The sequence below is a fragment of the Pristiophorus japonicus genome, unplaced genomic scaffold, assembly GCF_044704955.1.
Source record: "Pristiophorus japonicus isolate sPriJap1 unplaced genomic scaffold, sPriJap1.hap1 HAP1_SCAFFOLD_71, whole genome shotgun sequence".
Lineage (NCBI taxonomy): Eukaryota > Metazoa > Chordata > Chondrichthyes > Pristiophoridae > Pristiophorus > Pristiophorus japonicus.
The window spans coordinates 976,270-996,349 of record NW_027254624.1 but is presented as its reverse complement, the minus strand read 5'-3'; the positions used below and the strand labels follow the sequence as shown (position 1 = coordinate 996,349).

Here is a 20,080-nt window from a genome sequence, read left to right as displayed (position 1 = left end):
AAAAGGGAGCGACTGTTAATGGGAGCTCGGTTTGTGAAGTCCTCCGACACTGCGAGATAAACTGGACTGTTCTTTAAATATAACTAGGCAGAGAAAAGGGAGTCCATGTCCCTTTAAATATCTGCTCCAGTCCCCCAGGCAGCAGGAGGAGCAATAGCGTGCGGTATATTTATATCCTGACACAGCAAGACCTAATAAAACATATTGCATCAGCTTAAGCACAACAACTGAAAAGTGTGCACACAAAGTCTTTGCTACATATATATGTGTAAGTGTGTGTGTAAAGTAAACACATCATTCTTATTGTTAGCTCGTGAATTCCACAGAGATAAGCTATTATCTTCGCCAGTTATTTTTCAGCATTTATTTACTATTATTTACAATGTAATTGCAGAGTGTTTAATCCCTTTACCATTTATTGATGACCCATTGTCCTGTGTGCCCTTGTTTAGAAAGTGATGTCACAATGACCATTCCGTTACCAAGGTGACCGTCTGTGCGCAGTATTCAGTGGTAAGGGGATTAAATCTCACCGAGGGTAATGAGCAGCCTCCCATCAGTCTCTGCACTTTATTGTCCAGTGATCACCTCACCATCACACAGACGCTCCTCAGATTTACCTCCAGTGTGGATGACTTGTGTAAGTGATGTTGAAAATGAAATTGTCGGGGTGAAAGAGGAGTTGGGGGAAGGATTTGGAGAGAATGGTGAAAGAGGAGTTGGGGTGAGGGTTTGAAAGAAATGTGGTGATAGAGGAGTTGGGTGAGGCATTTGTAGAGTAGGGGCGAAAGAGTAGTTGGCGAGGGGGAGTTGGAGAGTAGAGGTGAATGAGTTGTATGAGTGAGGGGTATTTACTGCCCAATAATCGCCTTTCTTGAACTATGATGGGTTTCCTTTTTCTTTAAAATGTTTGGTATTGTGTATTCCACCGAAGCTAAATGCGGGGCTGCAGTTCTTTGCAGGCACGGGGCTGTTTCTGGTGAATTAATGTGGGTAGTGTTAATTGGGAATAGATTTTAGTGGGATCATTCTGTGCTGAATGCGTTGCTGGGCTGCGGGGTTGTCCACAGGTGCTGTTGACAACAAATCCAGGCTTCCCTTACATAGTGACACCAAATCCAGGGACCAGTTACATTGTGACACCAAATCTGATATGTCCTTACGATACTGTATAAATGCACACGAGGCCCATACTTGAGAGAAGGTCACTCTGTGACCAGATACCTTTTTTACCAATACCTCAAGTGATGAAGGTGCGTGGAGCTCTTCCTTTTAAACTTGAAAGTCAAGGTTGGGAGTGTCTCCCACAAGTTCACCCCATTGTGGTCAATGTTCTCAAGGTGTACAACTTCGGTCAGCTTATACATGGGTGACAATGATAGTTGAATACATGACATCACCTCCCCCCAAAGTCTTATTGAGATCACAGGTTAAGTCTCTCTGGTGGTTTACACTCCCTTGTAGAGCGCCTGAGTTGGGGTTCCGGTTGTTGGGCGCTGGCCTGAGTGTCTGCTGTTTGCGGTGCCTCAGGCCTGTCCGGACTGCCCACAGTGACTGGGCTCTCCTCCACTTGGTTCCGACGTTTGGTCACCTGTGGTGGAGTAAACTCTACATCGTGTTCTTCCTCTGCTTCTTCTATGGGGTTGCTGAACCCCCTTTTTGTTTTATCCACGTGTTTGCGGCAGATTTGTCCATTGGTAAGTTTAACTATCAGAATCCTATTTCCCTCTTTGGACAATCACAGTGCCTGCAAGTTATTTAAGCCCTGCAGCGTAGTTGAGGACAAAGGCAGAGTCTTTGACATCAATACATCGCGCCCTCGTATTCCCGTCATGGTAGTCACATTGTGACTGGCGCCTGCTCTCAACAATTTCTTTCATGGTGTGGCGTATAATGGATCACCTGGTTTTGAGTGTCCTTTTCATTAGCAGCTCTGCGGGTGGAACCCCTGTGAGCGTGTGTGGTCGGGATCTATTGGACAACAGGAGGCATGATAAGCGGCATTGTAGGGAACCCCTTTGGATTCTGAGCATCCACTGTTTGATTATCTGCACTGCTCGTTCCACCTGACCATTTGAGGCCGGCTTGAACGGTGCCGTTCTGACATGGTTGATACCATTTCCTGCCATGAAGTCCTGGAAGTCAATGTTTGTAAAGCACGGGCCATTGTCGCTGACCAAGGCGTCCGGTCGACCATGGGCAGCGAACATTGCACGTTGACTTTCTACCTTGGCGGAGGATGTGCTTGTTTTGAGAATGTCACATCGATCCATTTGAAGTAGGCGTCTACTGCAACCAAAAACATTTTTTCTCATGAAAGGACTTGCGTAGTCCACATGGATACATGACCATGGTTGGCGGGCCAGGACCAGGGGCTAAGGGGAAACTTCCCTGGGCGCATTGCCCAGCTGGGAATACGTGTTGCAGCTGTGAACACAAAATTCCAGGTCGGCATCTATCCCTGGCCAGCAAACGTGTGACCTGGCAATTGCCTTCATCATGACAATGCCCGGGTGCTCATTGTGGAGTTCTCTGTTGAACATCTCTCTGATCATCTGGGGCATGACTACACGGTTTCCCCATAGTAGGCAATCGGCCTGAATCGAGGGTTCATCTTTGCGTCTGTGAAATGGTTTGAATTCCTCAGGGAATGTCCCGTACGTGGCTGCCCAGTCCCCATTTAGGACACATTTCTTGACTAAAGACAGTAGTGGGTCTCTATTTTTCCAGATTTTGATCTGACGGGCTGTCACAGGTGAGCCTTCGCTTTCGAAAACTTCAACAGCCATGACCAGCTCAGCAGCATGCTCGGTTGGCCCCTCGGTGGTGGCTAGTAGGAGCCTGCTGAGTGCATCGGTGCAGTTTTCAGTGCCCGGTCTGTGATGAATTCTGTAGTCATAGGCGGCTAACGTGAGTGGCCCGTCTGTATGGGGCTCAATGCATTTGCATTTTTGGCCTTGTTGTCGGCCAAAAGGGACGTTCGGGGTTTGTGATCTGTCTCCAGCTCACACTTCCTGCGGAACAGGTACTGGTGCATTTATTTAACAGCATATATCCATGCAAGCACTTATTTCTCTACCATCCCGTAGCCCCGTTCTGCCTGGGACAGACATCTGGAGGCATAAGCTACTGGCTGAAACTGACCATTGGCATTCACATGCTGCAACACACACCTGGCCACATAGGACGATGCATCGCATGTTAAAACAAGTTTCTTACATGGGTCATATAGCGTTAACAGATTGTTGGAGCATAACAAATTTTGTGCTCTATCAGAAGCCCTTTCCTGGCTGTCCCCCCAGAACCATTCACGACCTTTGTGCAGGAGCACGTGTAGCAGCTCTAACAGCGTGCTCAATTTGGGAAGAAAGTGAGCAAAATAATTCAGGAGCCCCAGTAATGAATGCAACTCCGTCGTGTTACGCGGTCTGGGTGCTCTCTGGATCGCTTCCGTTTTGGACACAGTCGGTTGATCCCGTCTGCTGTTACCCTCATCCGCATGAATTCTACCTCTGGAGCTATGAAGATGCACTTCACCTTTTCAGTCGCAGACCAACCCGGCCATCGCAATCGGGGTACGTTTGCCGCCTCGCAGGCCAGAAATGATTTATGGTACCTTACAGCAGGATTTTATAACAGCAAACCTGTTGCACTGTCTGTCAGCAGTGACCAGTTTAGAACCGACAATGTCTGAGGGTCATTTCTGATCAGGAAACTAACCGCTTCATTGCAGAGATTCAAAGTTAATTTAGATCTGGGACAACTGTGATCCAGAGAGCATTAACAGCTCTTATATTGATACTGTGGGTGGCTCGGAAAAGAGCCTTTGGTTTATTAGATTAAATCCTGTCCGCTTTACTTGCTCTTGGACACACTGGTGGTTTTCTTGGGCAGCAGCACAGCCTATATATTAGGCAGCACCCCACCCTGAGCGATGGCCACCTTTCCCTGCAGCTTGTTGAGCTCCTGGTCGTTGCGGATGGCCAGCTGCAGGTGTCTGGGGCTGGTGCGGGTCTTCTTGTTGTCGCGGGCCGGGTTGCCGGCCAGCTCCAGGATTTCAGCCGGTCAGATACTCGAGCACAGTAGCCATGTAGACCGGGGCTCCGGCACCCACACGCTCAGCGTAGTTCCCCTTCCAGAGGAGTCTGTTAACACGGCCCACAGGGAACAGCAGTCCGGCCCGGGAGGAGCGAGACTTGGCCTTGGCCCGAGCTTTACCGCCGGTTTTTCATCTTCATGGGCGGTGCAGGCTAGAAGGGCCGAATGGCCTACTCCTGCACCTATTTTCTATGTTTCTATGTTTCTATCTTCGAGACAGTTCCACAATCTACACTATCATGGAAAGAATGAGAAACTCCTCCCACATCTGCCTGTTACCTTCTGGAGGAATGCAGGGAGCTAACTTGTGATTGGTCGCTCTGTGGTGAATTTCATTGGTCCTTTCGGATGACCAATCGCAGCCTGCTTAGCCCACCAAAGAAACCTGGGCGGAAATGACTGTTCTGAACAGTCAGTCTTCGAAGGATTTAGAAATTCAAGAATCCCGCCAATAATTGTTAAAATTGCGGATTATATGACTAACTTCCCCATTAGCCACATATTTCCAAACACTTTTTTGTTTCCCTTTGTCTTAATCCACATTTCACTTGTAAATTCCAGGCTGTTACAATCAGGATTAAATTTGGGTTCAGTTTCAAACTATATGTAATGGGAGGGAATCACTCCCAACTTATTCTGTAACGGGACACAATCCACTCAATCTTTGTAAAAGTTGGATTACATAGATTATCGATCGATCCGCCGCACAGGCAGCAGTGAGACCAGAACTGGGAGTCCTTCTGTGAAAAGGGAAGAGGGACAGAGTGTTCAAACTGCCCCGGTTCTGGTCTCTGTAAGAACTCCCATTCTGGGTTGTTACACTCGGACTCGAAGGTTAATAAACTGATTGACTCCTAAGTAGAATGTTCTTTTGAATTGAAGAAGGCGTGAGAGAGAACGAGGTGGCTAAAGTCTGAGTATCACCCTAAAACAAGTTTCTAATTCTTTGGCAGGCGCTGCAAATGAACGGGTCTGAGAGCAAAGGAAAAGGGCGACCAGGAACCGTGTTTGTAGTTTAAGGCGGGAAAAGTAAGAACCGGACAGTAAAATCAATTATCTGAGAAATTAAAACTAAATCTACAGCTGGAACTGCAAAGGTCCCCACACACTTGTTCAGGAAATAATTACAGTAAATTGAGTCTAAAGGGAGATGGGTTTGTGCAGCTCTTTCAGAGAGGTTGTGGGTGGCTCTTAAAAGAGCCGTTGTGTTTGGGTTTGATCTCTCAGGACAGCGTGCAGTTTTACTTGGAGCTGGTGTACTTGGTCACCACCTTTGTCCCTTCCGACACGGCGTGCTTGGCCAGCTCCCCGGGCAGCAGCAGGCGCACGGTGGTCTGGATCTCCCGGGAGCTGATGGTGCGGCGCTTGTTGTAATGGGCCAGGCGGGAAGCCTCACCCGCGATGGGCTCCAAAATATCGTTCACAACCGAGTTCATGATGCCCATGGCCTTGGAGGAGATGCCGGTGTCGGGGTGAACTTTGTAGATGTAGATGGAGTAACTCTCCTTCCTCCACCTTCTGCGCTCCTTGCCGCCCTTCTGTGATGTTTTCTTGATTACTTTCTTGGTGGTAACTGTTTCCCGGGCGGTGAGGGGGCTCAGCGGCCGCCATCTTGGTCAGGGCGGGCCTCACGGCGCATGTGTGGTCCTTTGTGCAGGGACAACGTGTGGGCGGTGCTTCAGGGTGTCTGTCAGTTTGATTGATCACATGTTTGTGCCCAGGTCAATGGCCCCAGAAAGAGAGCCTTGCTGTCTGATTGTTGTCTGGTGACCCTGGGCCTGGGCTCATCCTATTGGTCCAACCCTGGCTCAATCTATTGGGCCATCCCATGCTCACCCTATTGGGCCAGCACAGGCTCACGCTTTTGGGCCATCCAAAGCTCAGCCTATTCATCATCATCATAGGCAGTAGCTCGAAATCGAGGATGTCTTGATCCAACTCTAAAAGTGAGTTCTCAGGTGACTGAACAGTCCAATACGGGAATTACAGTCTCTGTCCCAGTTGAGATGGACGGTTGTTGAAGGAAAAGGTCTGTAGACTGGTTTGCTGCACGCTCCTTCCATTGCCTGTGCTAGATTTCGGTATGCTCTCGGCGATGAGACTCGAGGTGCTCAATGCCCTCCCGGATGCATTTCCTCCACTTAGGGTGGTCTTTGGCCAGGAACTCCCAGGTTCCGGTGGGGATGTTGCACTTTATCAGACAGGCTTTGAGGGACCTTGAAACGCATCCTCTGCCCACCTTTAGGATCGCATGCCATGTCGGAGTTCCGCCTAGAGCATTTGCTTTGGGAGTTTTGTGTCAGGCTTGTGAACAATGCGGCCCGCCCTGCGGACCTGGTCGAGTGTGGTCAGTGCTTCAATACTGTTGGCCTGGTCAAGGACGCTAACGTTGGTGCATCTGCCCTCCCAGGGGATTTGTAGGATCTTGTGAAGACATCGTTGATGGTATTTCTCCAGCAATTTAAGTTCAAAGCTTTCAGCAAGCACATGGTCTGCAGGGCTGTGTAATACACCCCCTCTGTATGGCTCAGAGATGTGCACGCTATACAGCAGACATCGCACCCTATTGGGCCAACACTGATGCATCCTATTGGGGCAACCCAGACTCACCCTCTCGGGCAAGCCCAGGCTCACACCATTGAGCCAGCACAGGCTCACCCTATTGGGCTAGCCCAGCCTCACCCTATCGAGCCAATCCAGGCTCGCACTATCGGGCCAGCACAGATTCATACTATCGGGCCAGCACAGTCTCACACTATCGGGCCAGCACAGGTTCACACTATCGGGCCAGCACAGATTCACACTATCGGGCCAGCACAGTCTCACACTATCGGGCCAGCACAGGCTCATCCTGTCGGGCCATCACAGTCTCACCCTATCGGGCCAGCACAGGTTCACACTATCGGGCCAGCACAGGTTCACACTATCGGGACAGCACAGATTCACACTATCGGGCCAGCACAGTCTCGCACTATCGGACAGCACAGGCTCACACTATCGGGCCAGCACAGGCTCATCCTGTCGGGCCATCACAGTCTCACCCTATCGGGCCAGCACAGTCTCACACTATCGGGCCAGCACAGGTTCACACTATCGGGCCGCACAGTCTCACATTATCGGGCAGCACAGTCTCACATTATCGGGCAGCACAGTCTCACACTATCGGGCCAGCACAGGCTCATCCTGTCGGGCCATCACAGTCTCACCCTATCGGGCCAGCACAGGTTCACACTATCGGCCAGCTCAGACTCACACTGTTGGGTCAGCTCAGACTAACCCTATCGGGCAGCAAAGTCTCACACTATCGGGCCAGCCCAGGCTCACCATATTGGGCCAGCAGAGTCTCACACTGTTGGGCCAGCACAATCTCACCCTCGCGGGCAATACAGGCTCACCCTATTGGGCCAGCACAAAAGACCCAGTGGCCAGCAGAGAAAATCAACATCTCATTGATTTTATTCTCACTTTGCACACAGCTGGTGCAGGTCTGAACCCACCTTGTAAGGTGGAAATGATCAACATCCTCGGCCTTTGAATGTTGAAGCAGGAATGTTTGTCTCTTCTCTCTGTGGGAAAATATTTCAAACATCTGGGAAAGCACCACGACACACAAACATCTGAGTGAGATTGTTCCAGTGCACTAGAAAGAGCTTCAACCAGTTACACAGCCTGAAAGAACTTCGCACCATTCACAGCGGAGAGAAGCTACTCGTGTTGTGTGTGTGGACAAATCTTCAACTGATCGTCCAAACTGGAGAGACACAAGGACACCCACACCATGGAGAAACCTTGGGAATGTGGAGACTGTGGGGAGAGATTCAGCTCCCCGTCTGATGTAGAAATTCATTGGCACAGTCACACCGGGAAGAGGCCGTTCACCTGCTCCGTGTGTGGGTAGGGTTTCACTCCATCATCTGCTGAAACTCCAGCGAGTTCACACGGGGGAAGTGTGGGAAGAGATTCATTCAGTTATCTGAATTGCGAGTTCTCAAGTGACTGCAGGGGTTGGGTTCTACTGTTATTACTGCTGTTAATCACATTCTGACTGAATCGTGTTCGTTCTGTCAGTTGGGATTTGTTTCTGCTGATGTTAATCATTCTGAAAACTGGGCTGGAGTTTAATATTTTGATATTTCAAATTACACAATGTGTCAATATTTGATATCTCTATGATAAGAGGCGACTATTGATGTCCTGTTACCGACTGCTCCATTTGGGGCCTTTTCTCCTTTCTAACTCTTGATTGTTTCAGTTCTCAAGCCTTTGATTACTCTCAGAGACAAGTCCCAGTTCTCCACACCTTCCAGAGTGCCTCTCTCTGCCTTGGTGTCCAGGTTAGGGATAGCTAACACGCCCGGGATCACTGAACACAAATTCCAGTCTGTTAATCACTTTCAGTAACAGGACTTAGCATGTGCCTACAGCAGGTGTTGAGATAAGCGACTGCATCTCTTTCCACATTCAGCTGGTAAACGGCCTCTCCCTGATGTGTTTTCACCCGAGGCTCATCTGCATCCATTCCCACTGTCCCCACATTTACAGTGTTGAGTCAGCTGGGCACACGAGTCTCACAGGCTAGACGACTGGTTGAAGGTACATCCACACACAGAACATATGTCCTGTTTCTCCTCGCTGTGATTGGTGTTTTTCCAAAGACTGATGATAAGATGATCCTGATGAAACAGATGATTCCCTCAAATACTGACGTGATGATTGGTTTGAGTTTCCAAGCTGTAGATCCTCCCCTTCTAATATCCTGCAAATGGAGGTTACAAAAGTTGTTACTTTAAGAACAAGATATAAATTTCCACTGTGATAGGCATCAGACCCGAGTTCAATCCTGCCCTCAAGTGACATCCACACACTTCGCAGTTGATGTCACTGGATCGGTATCAAGAGCAAGGGCACTGGATAATTTTTACTTATATTTAACCCAGTGGTAGTGAGGACAATTAGAACCCATGAATTGCTGCCTTGACTGAGAACAACTAATAGCCCAGATCAAGGACCGAACTTGGGAGCTTCCCAGTCAGTATTGCAGAGTGTTCTAAAATTTGTGGGGTTGGGGGAGGGTTAGAAAGAATATTTTCAAACAAATTTAAATCCACCTTTAAACAAATCCTTCGTCACAATGCACAATTCTTAAATCCTTTCAAGTTAGAAAAGCAATTCAAATGGATCATCAAAAACAATTGAGACATTATAGAAAGGCTCAAGTCACTGAAAATATACAGCTTTACAATCACTGCACAATACAGAAGGGAGCAACTGTTAATGGGAGCTCGGCTTGTGAAGTCCTCCGACACTGCGAGATAAACTAGACTGTTCTTTGAAGTATAACTAGGCAGAGCAAAGGGAGTCCCTGTCCCTTTAAATATCTGCTCCATTCCCCCAGGCAGCAGGAGGAGCAATAGCGTGCGGTATCTTTATATCCTGACGCAGCAAGACCTATAAAACATATTGCATCAGCTTAAGTACAACAACTGAAAAGTGTGTGCACAAAGTCTTTGCTATATATATATATGTGTAAGTGTGTGTGTGTGTGTGCAAACTAAACACATCATTCGTATTGTTAGCTCGTGAATTTCACAGAGATAAGCTATTATCTTCGCCAGTTATTTTTCAGCATGTATTTACTATTATTTACAATGTAATTGCAGAGTGTTTAATCCCTTTACCATTTATTGATGACCCATTGTCCTGTGTGCCCTTGTTTAGAAAGTGATGTCACAATGACCATTCCGTTACCAAGGTGACCGTCTGTGTGCAGTATTCAGTGGTAAGGGGATTAAATCTCACCGAGGGTAATGAGCAGCACCCATCAGTCTCTGCACTTTATTGTCCAGTGATCACCTCACCAACACACAGACGCTCCTCAGATTTACCTCCAGTGTGGATGACTTGTGTAAGTGATGATGAAAATGAAATTGTCGGGGTGAAAGAGGAGTTGGGGGAGGGATTTGGAGAGAAGGGTGAAAGAGGAGTTGGGGTGAGGGTTTGAAAGAAATGTGGTGATCGAGGAGTTGGGTGAGGGGTTTGGAGAGTATGGGCGAAAGAGTAGTTGGCAAGGGGGAGTTGCAGAGTAGAGGTGAATGAGTTGTATGAGTGAGGGGTATTTACTGCCCAATAATCGCCATTCTTGAACTATGATGGATTTCCTTTTTCTTTAAAATGTTTGGTATTGTGTATTCCACCGAAGCTAAATGCGGGGCTGCAGTTCTTTGCAGGCACGGGGCTGTTTCTGGTGAATTAATATGGGTAGTGTTAATTTGGAATAGATTTTAGTGGGATCATTCTGTGCTGAATGCGTTGCTGGGCTGCGGGGTTGTCCACAGGTGCTGTTGACAACAAATCCAGGCTTCCCTTACATAGTGACACCAAATCCAGGGACCAGTTACATTGTGACACCAAATCTGATATGTCCTTACGATACTGTATAAATGTACACGAGGCCCATACTTGAGAGAAGGTCACTCTGTGACCAGTTACCTTTTTTACCAAAACCTCAAGTGATGAAGGTGGGTGGAGCTCCTCCTTTTATACTTGAAAGTCAAGGTTAGGAGTGTCTCCCTCAAGTTCACCCCATTGTGGTCAATGTTCTCAAGGTGTACAACTTCGGTCAGCTTATACATGGGTGACAATGACAGTTGAATACATGACATCACCTCCCCCCAAAGTCTTATTGAGATCACAGGTTAAGTCTCTCTGGTGGTTTACACTCCCTTGTCGAGCGCCTGAGTTGGGGTTCCGGTTGTTGGGCGCTGCCCTGAGTGTCTGCTGTTTGCGATGCCTCAGGCCTGTCCGGACTGCCCACAGTGACTGGGCTCTCCTCCACTTGGTGGAGTAAACTCTACATCGTGTTCATCCTCTGCTTCTTCCATGGGGTTGCTGAACCCCCTTTTTGTTAAATCCACGTGTTTGCGGCAGATTTGTCCATTGGTAAGTTTAACTATCAGAATCCTATTTCCCTCTTTGGGCAATCACAGTTCCTGCAAGTTATTTAAGCCCTGCAGCGTAGTTGAGGACAAAGGCAGAGTCATTGACATCAATACATCGCGCCCTCGTATTCCTGTCATGGTCGTCACATTGTGACTGGCGCCTGCTCTCAACAATTTCTTTCATGGTGTGGCGTATAATGGATCACCTGGTTTTGAGCATCCTTTTCATTAGCAGCTTTGCGGGTGGAACCCCTGTGAGCGAGTGTGGTCGGGATCTATTGGACAACAGGAGGCATGATAAGCGGCTTTGTAGGGAACCCCTTTGGATTCTGAGCATCCACTGTTTGATTATCTGCACTGCTCGTTCCACCTGACCATTTGAGGCCGGCTTGAACGGTGCCGTTCTGACATGGTTGATACCATTTCCTGCCATGAAGTCCTGGAAGTCAATGTTTGTAAAGCACGGGCCATTGTCGCTGACCAAGGCGTCCGGTCCACCATGGGCAGCGAACATTGCACGTTGACTTTCTATCTTGGCGGAGGATGTGCTTGAATTCAGAATGTCACATCGATCCATTTGAAGTAGGCGTCTACTGCAACCAAAAACATTTTTTCTCATGAAAGGACGTGCGTAGTCCACATGGATACATGACCATGGTTGGCGGGCCAGGACCAGGGGCTAAGGGGAAACTTCCCTGGTAGCATTGCCCAGCTGGGAATACGTGTTGCATCTGTGAACACAAAATTCCAGGTCGGCATCTATCCCTGGCCAGCAAACGTGTGACCTCGCAATTGCCTTCATCATGACAATGCCCGGGTGCTCATTGTGGAGTTCTCTCTTGAACATCTCTCTGCCCATAGTAGGCAATCGGCCTGAATCGAGAGTTCATCTTTGCGTCTGTGAAATGGTTTGAATTCCTCAGGGAATGTCCCGTACGTGGCTGCCCAGTCCCCATTTAGGACACATTTCTTGACAAAAGACAGTAGTGGGTCTCTATTTTTCCAGATTTTGATCTGACGGGCTGTCACAGGTGAGCCTTCGCTTTCGAAAACTTCAACAGCCATGACCATCTCAGCAGCATGCTCGGTTGGCCCCTCGGTGGTGGCTAGTGGGAGCCTGCTGAGTGCATCGGTGCAGTTTTCAGTACCCGGTCTGTGATGAATTGTGTAGTCATAGGCGGCTAACGTGAGTGGCCCGTCTGTATGGGGGTCAATGCATTTGCATTTATAGCCTTGTTGTCGGCCAAAAGGGATGTTCGGGGTTTGTGATCTGTCTCCAGCTCACACTTTCTGCGAAACAGTTACTGGTGCATTTTTTTTACAGCATATATCCATGCAAGCGCTTACTTCTCTACCATCACGTAGCACCGTTCTGCCTGGGACAGACATCTGGAGGCATAAGCTACTGGCTGAAACTGACCATTGGCATTCACATGCTGCAACACACACCTGGCCACATAGGACGATGCATCGCATGTTAAAAGAAGTTTCTTACATGGGTCATATAGCGTTAACAGATTGTTGGAGCACAACAAATTTTGTGCTCTATCAGAAGCCCTTTCCTGGCTGTCCCCCCAGAACCATTCACGACCTTTGTGCAGGAGCACGTGTAGCAGCTCTAACAGCGTGCTCAATTTGGGAAGAAAGTGAGCAAAATAATTCAGGAGCCCCAGTAATGAATGCAACTCCGTCGTGTTACGCGGTCTGGGTGCTCTCTGGATCGCTTCCGTTTTGGACACAGTAGGTCTGATCCCGTCTGCTGCTACCCTCATCCGCATGAATTCTACCTCTGGAGCTATGAAGATGCACTTCACCTTTTTCAGTCGCAGACCAACCCGGCCATCGCAATCGGGGTAAGTTTACCGCCTCGCAGGCCAGAAATGATTTATGGTACCTTACAGCAGGATTTTATAACAGCAAACCTGTTGCACTGTCTGTCAGCAGTGACCAGTTTAGAACCGACAATGTCTGAGGGCCATTTCTGATCAGGAAACTAACCGCTAAATTGCAGAGATTCAAAGTTAATTTAGATCTGGTACAATTGTGATCCAGAGAGCATTAACCTGCCCTTACATTGATACTGTGGGTGGCTCGGAAAAGAGCCTTTGGTTTATTAGATTAAATCCTGTCCGCTTTACTTGCTCTTGGACACACTGTTGGTTTTCTTGGGCAGCAGCACAGCCTATATATTAGGCAGCACCCCACCCTGAGCGATGGTCACCTTTTCCTGCAGCTTGCTGAGCTCCTGGTCGTTGCGGATGGCCAGCTGCAGGTGTCTGGGGATGGTGCGGTTCTTCTTGTTGTCGCGGGCCAGTTTGCCGGCCAGCTCCAGGATTTCAGCCGGTCAGATACTCGAGCACAGCAGCCATGTAGACCGGGGCTCCGGCACCCACACGCTCAGCGTAGTTCCCCTTCCGCAGGAGCCTGTGAACACGGCCCACAGGGAACTGCAGTCCGGCCCGGGAGGAGCGAGACTTGGACTTGGCCCGAGCTTTACCGCCGGTTTTTCATCTTCTACACGTTTCCACAATCTACACGTTCATGGAAAGAATGAGAAACTCCTCCCACATCTGCCTTTTACCTTCTGGAGGAATGCAGGGAGCTAACTTGTGATTGGTCGCTCCGTGGTTAATTTCATTGGTCCTTTCGGATGACCAATCGCAGCCTGCTTAGCCCACCAAAGAAACCTGGGCGGAAATGACTGTTCTGAACAGTCAGTCTTCGAAGGATTTAGAAATTCAAAAATCCCGCCAATAATTGTTACAATTGCGGATTATGTTAGTAACTTCCCCATTAGGCACATATTTCCAAACACTTTTTTGTTTCCCTTTGTCTTAATCCACATTTCACTTGTAAATTCCAGGCTGTTACAATCAGGATTAAATTTGGGTTCAGTTTCAAACTATATGTAATGGGAGGGAATCACTCCCCACTTATTCTGTAACGGGACACAATCCACTCAATCTTTGTAAAAGTTGGATTACATAGATTATCGATCGATCCGCCGCACAGGCAGCATGAGACCAGAACTGGGAGTCCTTCTGTGAAAAGGGAAGAGGGTCAGAGTGTTCAAACTGCCCCGGTTCTGGTCTCTGTAAGAACTCCCATTCTGGGTTGTTACATTCGGACTCGAAGGTTAATAAACTGATTGACTCCTAAGTAGAATGTTCTTTTGAATTGAAGAAGGCGTGAGAGAGAACGAGGTGGCTAAAGTCTGAGTCTCATCCTAAAACAAGTTTCTAATTCTTTGGCAGGCGCTGCAAATGAACGGGTCTGAGAGCAAAGGAAAAGGGCGACCAGGGACCGTGTTTGTAGTTTAAGGCGGGAAAAGGAAGAACCGGACAGTAAAATCAGTTATCTGAGAAATTAAAACTAAATCTACAGCTGGAACTGCAAAGGTCCACACACACTTGTTCAGGAAATAATTACAGTAAATTGAGTCTAAAGGGAGATGGGTTTGTGCAGCTCTTTCAGAGAGGTTGTGGGTGGCGCTTAAAAGAGCCGTTATGTTTGGGTTTGATCTCTTAGGAGAGCGTGCAGTTTTACTTGGAGCTGGTGTACTTGGTCACCGCCTTTGTCCCTTCCGACACGGCGTGCTTGGCCAGCTCCCCGGGCAGCAGCAGGCGCACGGAGGTCTGGATCCCCCGGGAGCTGATGGTGCGGCGCTTGTTGTAATGGACCAGGCGGGAAGCCTCACCCGCTATGTGCTCCAAAATATCGTTCACAACCGAGTTCATGATGTCCATGGCCTTGGAGGAGATGCCGGTGTCGGGGTGAATTTTGAAGATGTAGATGGAGTAACTCTCCTTCCTCCACCTTCTGCGCTCCTTGCCGCCCTTCGCTGATGTTTTCTTGATTACTTTCTTGGTGGTAACTTTTTCCCGGGCGGGGAGCGGGCTCAGCGGCCGCCATCTTGGTCAGGGCGGGCCTCACGGCGCATGTGTGGTCCTTTGTGCAGGGACAACGTGTGGGCGGTGCTTCAGGGTGTATATCAGTTTGATTGATCACATGTTTGTGCCCAGGTCAATGGCCCCAGAAAGAGAGCCTTGCTGTCTGATTGCTGTCTGGTGACCCTGGGCCTGGGCTCATCCTATTGGTCCAACCCTGGCTCACCCTATTGGGCCAACCCATGCTCACCCTATTGGGCCAGCACAGGCTCACCGTTTTGGGCCATCCAAAGCTCACCCAATTCATCATCATCATAGGCAGTCGCTCGAAATCGAGGATGTCTTGATCCAACTCTAAAAGTGAGTTCTCAGGTGACTGAACAGTCCAATACGGGAATTACAGTCTCTGTCCCAGTTGAGATGGACGGTGGTTGAAGGAAAAGGTCTGTAGACTGGTTTGCTGCACGCTCCTTCCATTGCCTGTGCTAGATTTCGGTATGCTCTCAGCGATGAGACTCGAGATGCTCAATGCCCTCCCGGATGCACTTCCTCCACTTAGGGTGGTCTTTGGCCAGGAACTCCCAGGTGCCGGTGGGGATGTTGCACTTTATCAGACAGGCTTTGAGGGTCCTTGAAACGCATCCTCTGCCCACCTTTAGGATCGAATGCCATGTCGGAGTTCCGACTACAGCATTTGCTTTGGGAGTTTTGTGTCAGGCTTGTGAACAATGCGGCCCGCCCTGCGGACCTGGTCGAGTGTGGTCAGTGCTTCAATACTGTTGGCCTGGTCAAGGACGCTAACGTTGGTGCATCTGTCCTCCCAGGGGATTTGCAGTATCTTGTGAAGACATCGTTGATGGTATTTCTCCAGCAATTTAAGTTCAAAGCTTTCAGCATGCACATGGTCTGCAGGGCTGTGTAATTAACCCCTTCTGTATGGCTCAGAAATGTGCACGCTATACAGGAGACATCGCACCCTATTGGGCCAACACTGATGCACCCTATTGGGGCAATCGGGCCTCACCCTCTCGGGCCAGCCCAGGCTCACCCCATTGAGCCAGCACTGGCTCACCCTATTGGGCTAGCCCGGCCTCACCCTATCGAGCCAATCCAGGCTCACACTATCGGGCCAGCACAGTCTCACACTATCGGCCAGCACAGTCTCACCCTATCGGCCAGCACAGTCTCACACTATCGGCCAGCACAGTCTCACACTATCGGCCAGCACAGTCTCACACTGTTGGGCCAGCACAATCTCACCTTCGCGGGCAACACAGTCTCACCCTATTGGGCCAGCACAAAAGACCCAGTGGCCAGCAGAGAAAATCAGCATCTCATTGATTTTATTCTCACTTTGCACACAGCTGGTGCAGGTCTGAACCCAACCATGTAAGGTGGAAATGATCAACATCCTCGGCCTTTGAATGTTGAAGCAGGAATGTTTGTCTCTTCTCTCTGTGGGAAAATATTTCAAACATCTGGGAAAGCACCACGACACACAAACATCTGAGTGAGATTGTTCCAGTGCACTAGAAAGAGCTTCAACCAGTTACACAGCCTGAAAGAACTTCGCACCATTCACAGCGGAGAGAAGCTACTCGTGTTGTGTGTGTGGACGAATCTTCAACTGATCGCCCAAACTGGAGAGACACAAGGACACCCACACCATGGAGAAACCGTGGGAATGTGGAGACTGTGGGGAGAGATTCAGCTCCCCGTCTGATGTAGAAATTCATTGGCACAGTCACACCGGGAAGAGGCCGTTCACCTGCTCCGTGTGTGGGTAGAGTTTCACTCCATCATCTGCTGAAACTCCAGCGAGTTCACACGGGGGAAGTGTGGGAAGAGATTCATTCAGTTATCTGAATTGCGAGTTCTCCAGTGACTGCAGGGGTCGGGTTCTTCTGTTATTACTGCTGTTAATCACATTCTGAATGAATCGTGTTCGTTCTGTCAGTTGGGATTTGTTTCTGCTGATGTTAATCATTCTGAAAACTGGGCTGGAGTTTAATATTTGGATATTTCAAATTACACAATGTGTCAATATTTGATATCTCTATGATAAGAGGCGACTATTGATGTCCTGTTTCCGACTGCTCCATTTGGGGCCTTTTCTCCTTTCTAACTCTCGATTGTTTCGGATCTCAAGCCTTTGGTTACTCTCAGAGACAAGTTCCAGTTCCCCACACCTTCCAGAATGCCTCTCTTTGCCTTGGTGTCCAGGTTAGGGATAGCGAACACGCCCGGGATCACTGAACACAAATTCCAGTCTGTTAATCACTTTCAGTGACAAGACTTAGCATGTGCCTACAGCAGTTGTTGAGATAAGCGACTGCATCTCTTTCCACATTCAGCTGGTAAACGGCCTCTCCCTGATGTGTTTTCACCTGACGCGCAACTGCATCCATTCCCACTGTCCCCACATTTACAGTGTTGAGTCAGCTGGGCACACGAGTCTCACAGGCTAGACGACTGGTTGAAGGTACATCCACACACAGAACATATGTTCTGTTTCTCCTCGCTGTGATTGGTGTTTTTCCAAAGACTGATGATAAGGTGATCCTGATGAAACTGATGATTCCCTCAAATACTGACGTGATGATTGGTTTGAGTTTCCAAGCTGCAGATCCTCCCATTCTAATACCCTGCAAATGGAGGTTACAAAAGTTGTTACTTTAAGAACAAGATATAAATTTCCACTGTGATAGGCATCAGAGCCGAGTTCAATCCTGACCTCAAGTGACATCCACACACTTCCCAGTTGATGTCACTGGATCGGTATCAAGAGCAAGGGCACTGGATAATTTTTACTTATATTTAACCCAGTGGTAGTGAGGACAATTAGAACCCCTGAATTGCTGCCTTGACTGAGAACAACTAACAGCCCAGATCAAGGACCGAACTTGGGACCTTCCCAGTCAGTATTGCAGAGTGTTCTAAAATTTGTGGGGTTGGGGGAGGGTTAGAAAGAATATTTTCAAACAAATTTAAATCCACCTTTAAACAAATCCTTCGTCACAATGCACAATTCTTAAATCCTTTCAAGTTAGAAAAGCAATTCAAATGGATCATCAAAAACAATTGAGGCATTATAGAAAGGCTCAAGTCACTGAAAATAAACAGCTTTACAATCACGGCACAGTACAGAAGGGAGCGACTGTTAATCGGAGCTCGGCTTGTGAAGTCCTCCGACACTCCGAGATAAACTGGACTGTTCTTTTAAGTATAACTAGGCAGAGGAAAGGGAGTCCCTGTCCCTTTAAATATCTGCTCCATTCCTCCAGGCAGCGGGAGGAGCAATAGCGTGCGGTATCTTTATATCCTGACACAGCAAGACCTAATAAAACATATTGCATCAGCTTAAGTACAACAACTGAAAAGTGTGCACACAAAGTCTTTGCTATATATATATGTCGAAGTGTGTGTGTGTGTAAACTAAACACATCATTCTTATTGTTAGCTCGTGAATTTCACAGAGATAAGCTGTTGTCTTCGCCAGTTATTTTTCAGCATTTATTTCCTATTATTTACAATGTAATTGCAGAGTGTTTAATCCCTTTACCATTTATTGATGACCCATTGTCTTGTGTGCCCTTGTTTAGAAAGTGATGTCACAATGACCATTCCGTTACCAAGGTGACCGTCTGTGTGCAGTATTCAGTGGTAAGGGGATTAAATCTCACCGAGGGTAATGAGCAGCCTCCCATCAGACTCTGCACTTTATTGTCCAGTGATCACCTCACCATCACACAGACGCTCCTCAGATTTACCTCCAGTGTGGATGACTTGTGTAAGTGATGTTGAAAATGAAATTGTCGGGGTGAAAGAGGAGTTGGGGGAGGGGTTTGGAGAGAAGGGTGAAAGAGGAATTGGGGTGAGGGTTTGAAAGAAAAGGGGTGATAGAGCAGTTGGGTGAGGGGTTTGTAGAGTAGGGGCGAAATAGTAGTTGGCGAGGGGGAGTTGGAGAGTAGAGGTGAATGAGTTGTATGAGTGAGGGGTATTTACTGCCCAATAATCGCCTTTCTTGAACTATGATGGGTTTCCTTTTTCTTTAAAATGTTTGGTATTGTGTATTCCAGCGAAGCTAAATGCGGGGCTGCAGTTCTTTGCAGGGGCTGTTTCTGGTGAATTAATATGGGTAGTGTTAATTGGGAATAGATTTTAGTGGGATCATTCTGTGCTGAATGCGTTGCTGGTCTGCGGGGTTGTCCACAGGTGCTGTTGACAACAAATCCAGGCTTCCCTTACATAGTGACACCAAATCCAGGGACCACTTACATTGTGACACCAAATCTGATATGTCCTTACGATACTCTATAAATGCACACGAGGCCCATACTTGAGAGAAGGTCACTCTGTGACCAGTCACCTTTTTTACCAATACCTCAAGTGATGAAGGTGGGTGGAGCTCCTCCTTTTATACTTGAAAGTCAAGGTTAGGAGTGTCTCCCACAAGTTCACCCCATTGTGGTCAATGTTCTCAAGGTGTACAACTTCGGTCAGCTTATACATGGGTGACAATGATAGTTGAATACATGACATCACCTCCCCCCAAAGTCTTATTGAGATCACAGGTTAAGTCTCTCTGGTGGTTTACACTCCCTTGTCGAGCGCCTGAGTTGGGGTTCCGTTTGTTGGGCGCTGGCCTGAGTGTCTGCTGTTTGCGATGCCTCAGACGTCCGGACTGCCCACAGTGACTGGGCTCTCCTCCACTTGGTTCCGATGTTTGGTCACCTGTGGTGGAGTAAACTCAACGTCGTGTTCTTCCTCTGCTTCTTCTATGCGGTTGCTGATCCTCCTTTTAGTTTGATCCACTAGTTTACGGCAGATTTGTCCATTGGTAAGTTAACTGCCAAAACCCCAATTCCCCTCTTTGGCAATCACAGTTCCTGCAAGCCATTTGGGCCCTGCAGCGTAATTAAGGAAAAAAACAGTGTATTGACATCAATACATGGCGCCCTCGCATTCCTGTCATGGTAGTCACATTGTGACTGACGCCTGCTCTCAAAAATTTCTTTCATAGCAGGGTGTATAAGGGATAACTGTATTTTGACCGTCCTTTTCGTTAGCAGTTCTGCGGGTGGAACCCCTGTGAGTGAGTGTGGTCGGGATCTATTGGCCTACAGGAGGCGTCATAAGCGGCTTTGTAGGGAACCC

General features: G+C 48.3%; 1 protein-coding gene across 1 annotated transcript; it reads right to left on the bottom strand.

Moving 5' to 3' along the window:
* Nucleotides 1-5,339: 5,339 nt before the first annotated feature.
* Nucleotides 5,340-14,948, bottom strand: LOC139256321 (uncharacterized). Its single transcript, XM_070874197.1, has 4 exons — nucleotides 14,853-14,948; nucleotides 14,583-14,743; nucleotides 13,242-13,312; nucleotides 5,340-5,671 (listed from the first exon to the last, which is right to left on the bottom strand). Exons 1-4 carry the CDS (start codon nucleotides 14,946-14,948, stop codon nucleotides 5,340-5,342), a joined length of 660 nt encoding a protein of 219 aa, XP_070730298.1.
* Nucleotides 14,949-20,080: the final 5,132 nt, after the last annotated feature.

What these genes read in the sequence shown, in the direction of transcription:
- LOC139256321 (XM_070874197.1), bottom strand. Translation starts at nt 14,948, where the DNA reads ATGGCGGCCGCTGAGCCCGCTCCCCGCCCGGGAAAAAGTTACCACCAA. An exon ending in GGCGGCAAGGAGCGCAGAAG is followed by an intron (nt 14,744 to 14,852) that starts GTGGAGGAAGGA and finishes GATATTTTGGAG; the next exon opens with CACATAGCGGGTGAGGCTTC. An exon ending in ACCAAGTACACCAGCTCCAA is followed by an intron (nt 13,313 to 14,582) that starts GTAAAACTGCAC and finishes CACCATCCCCAG; the next exon opens with ACACCTGCAGCTGGCCATCC.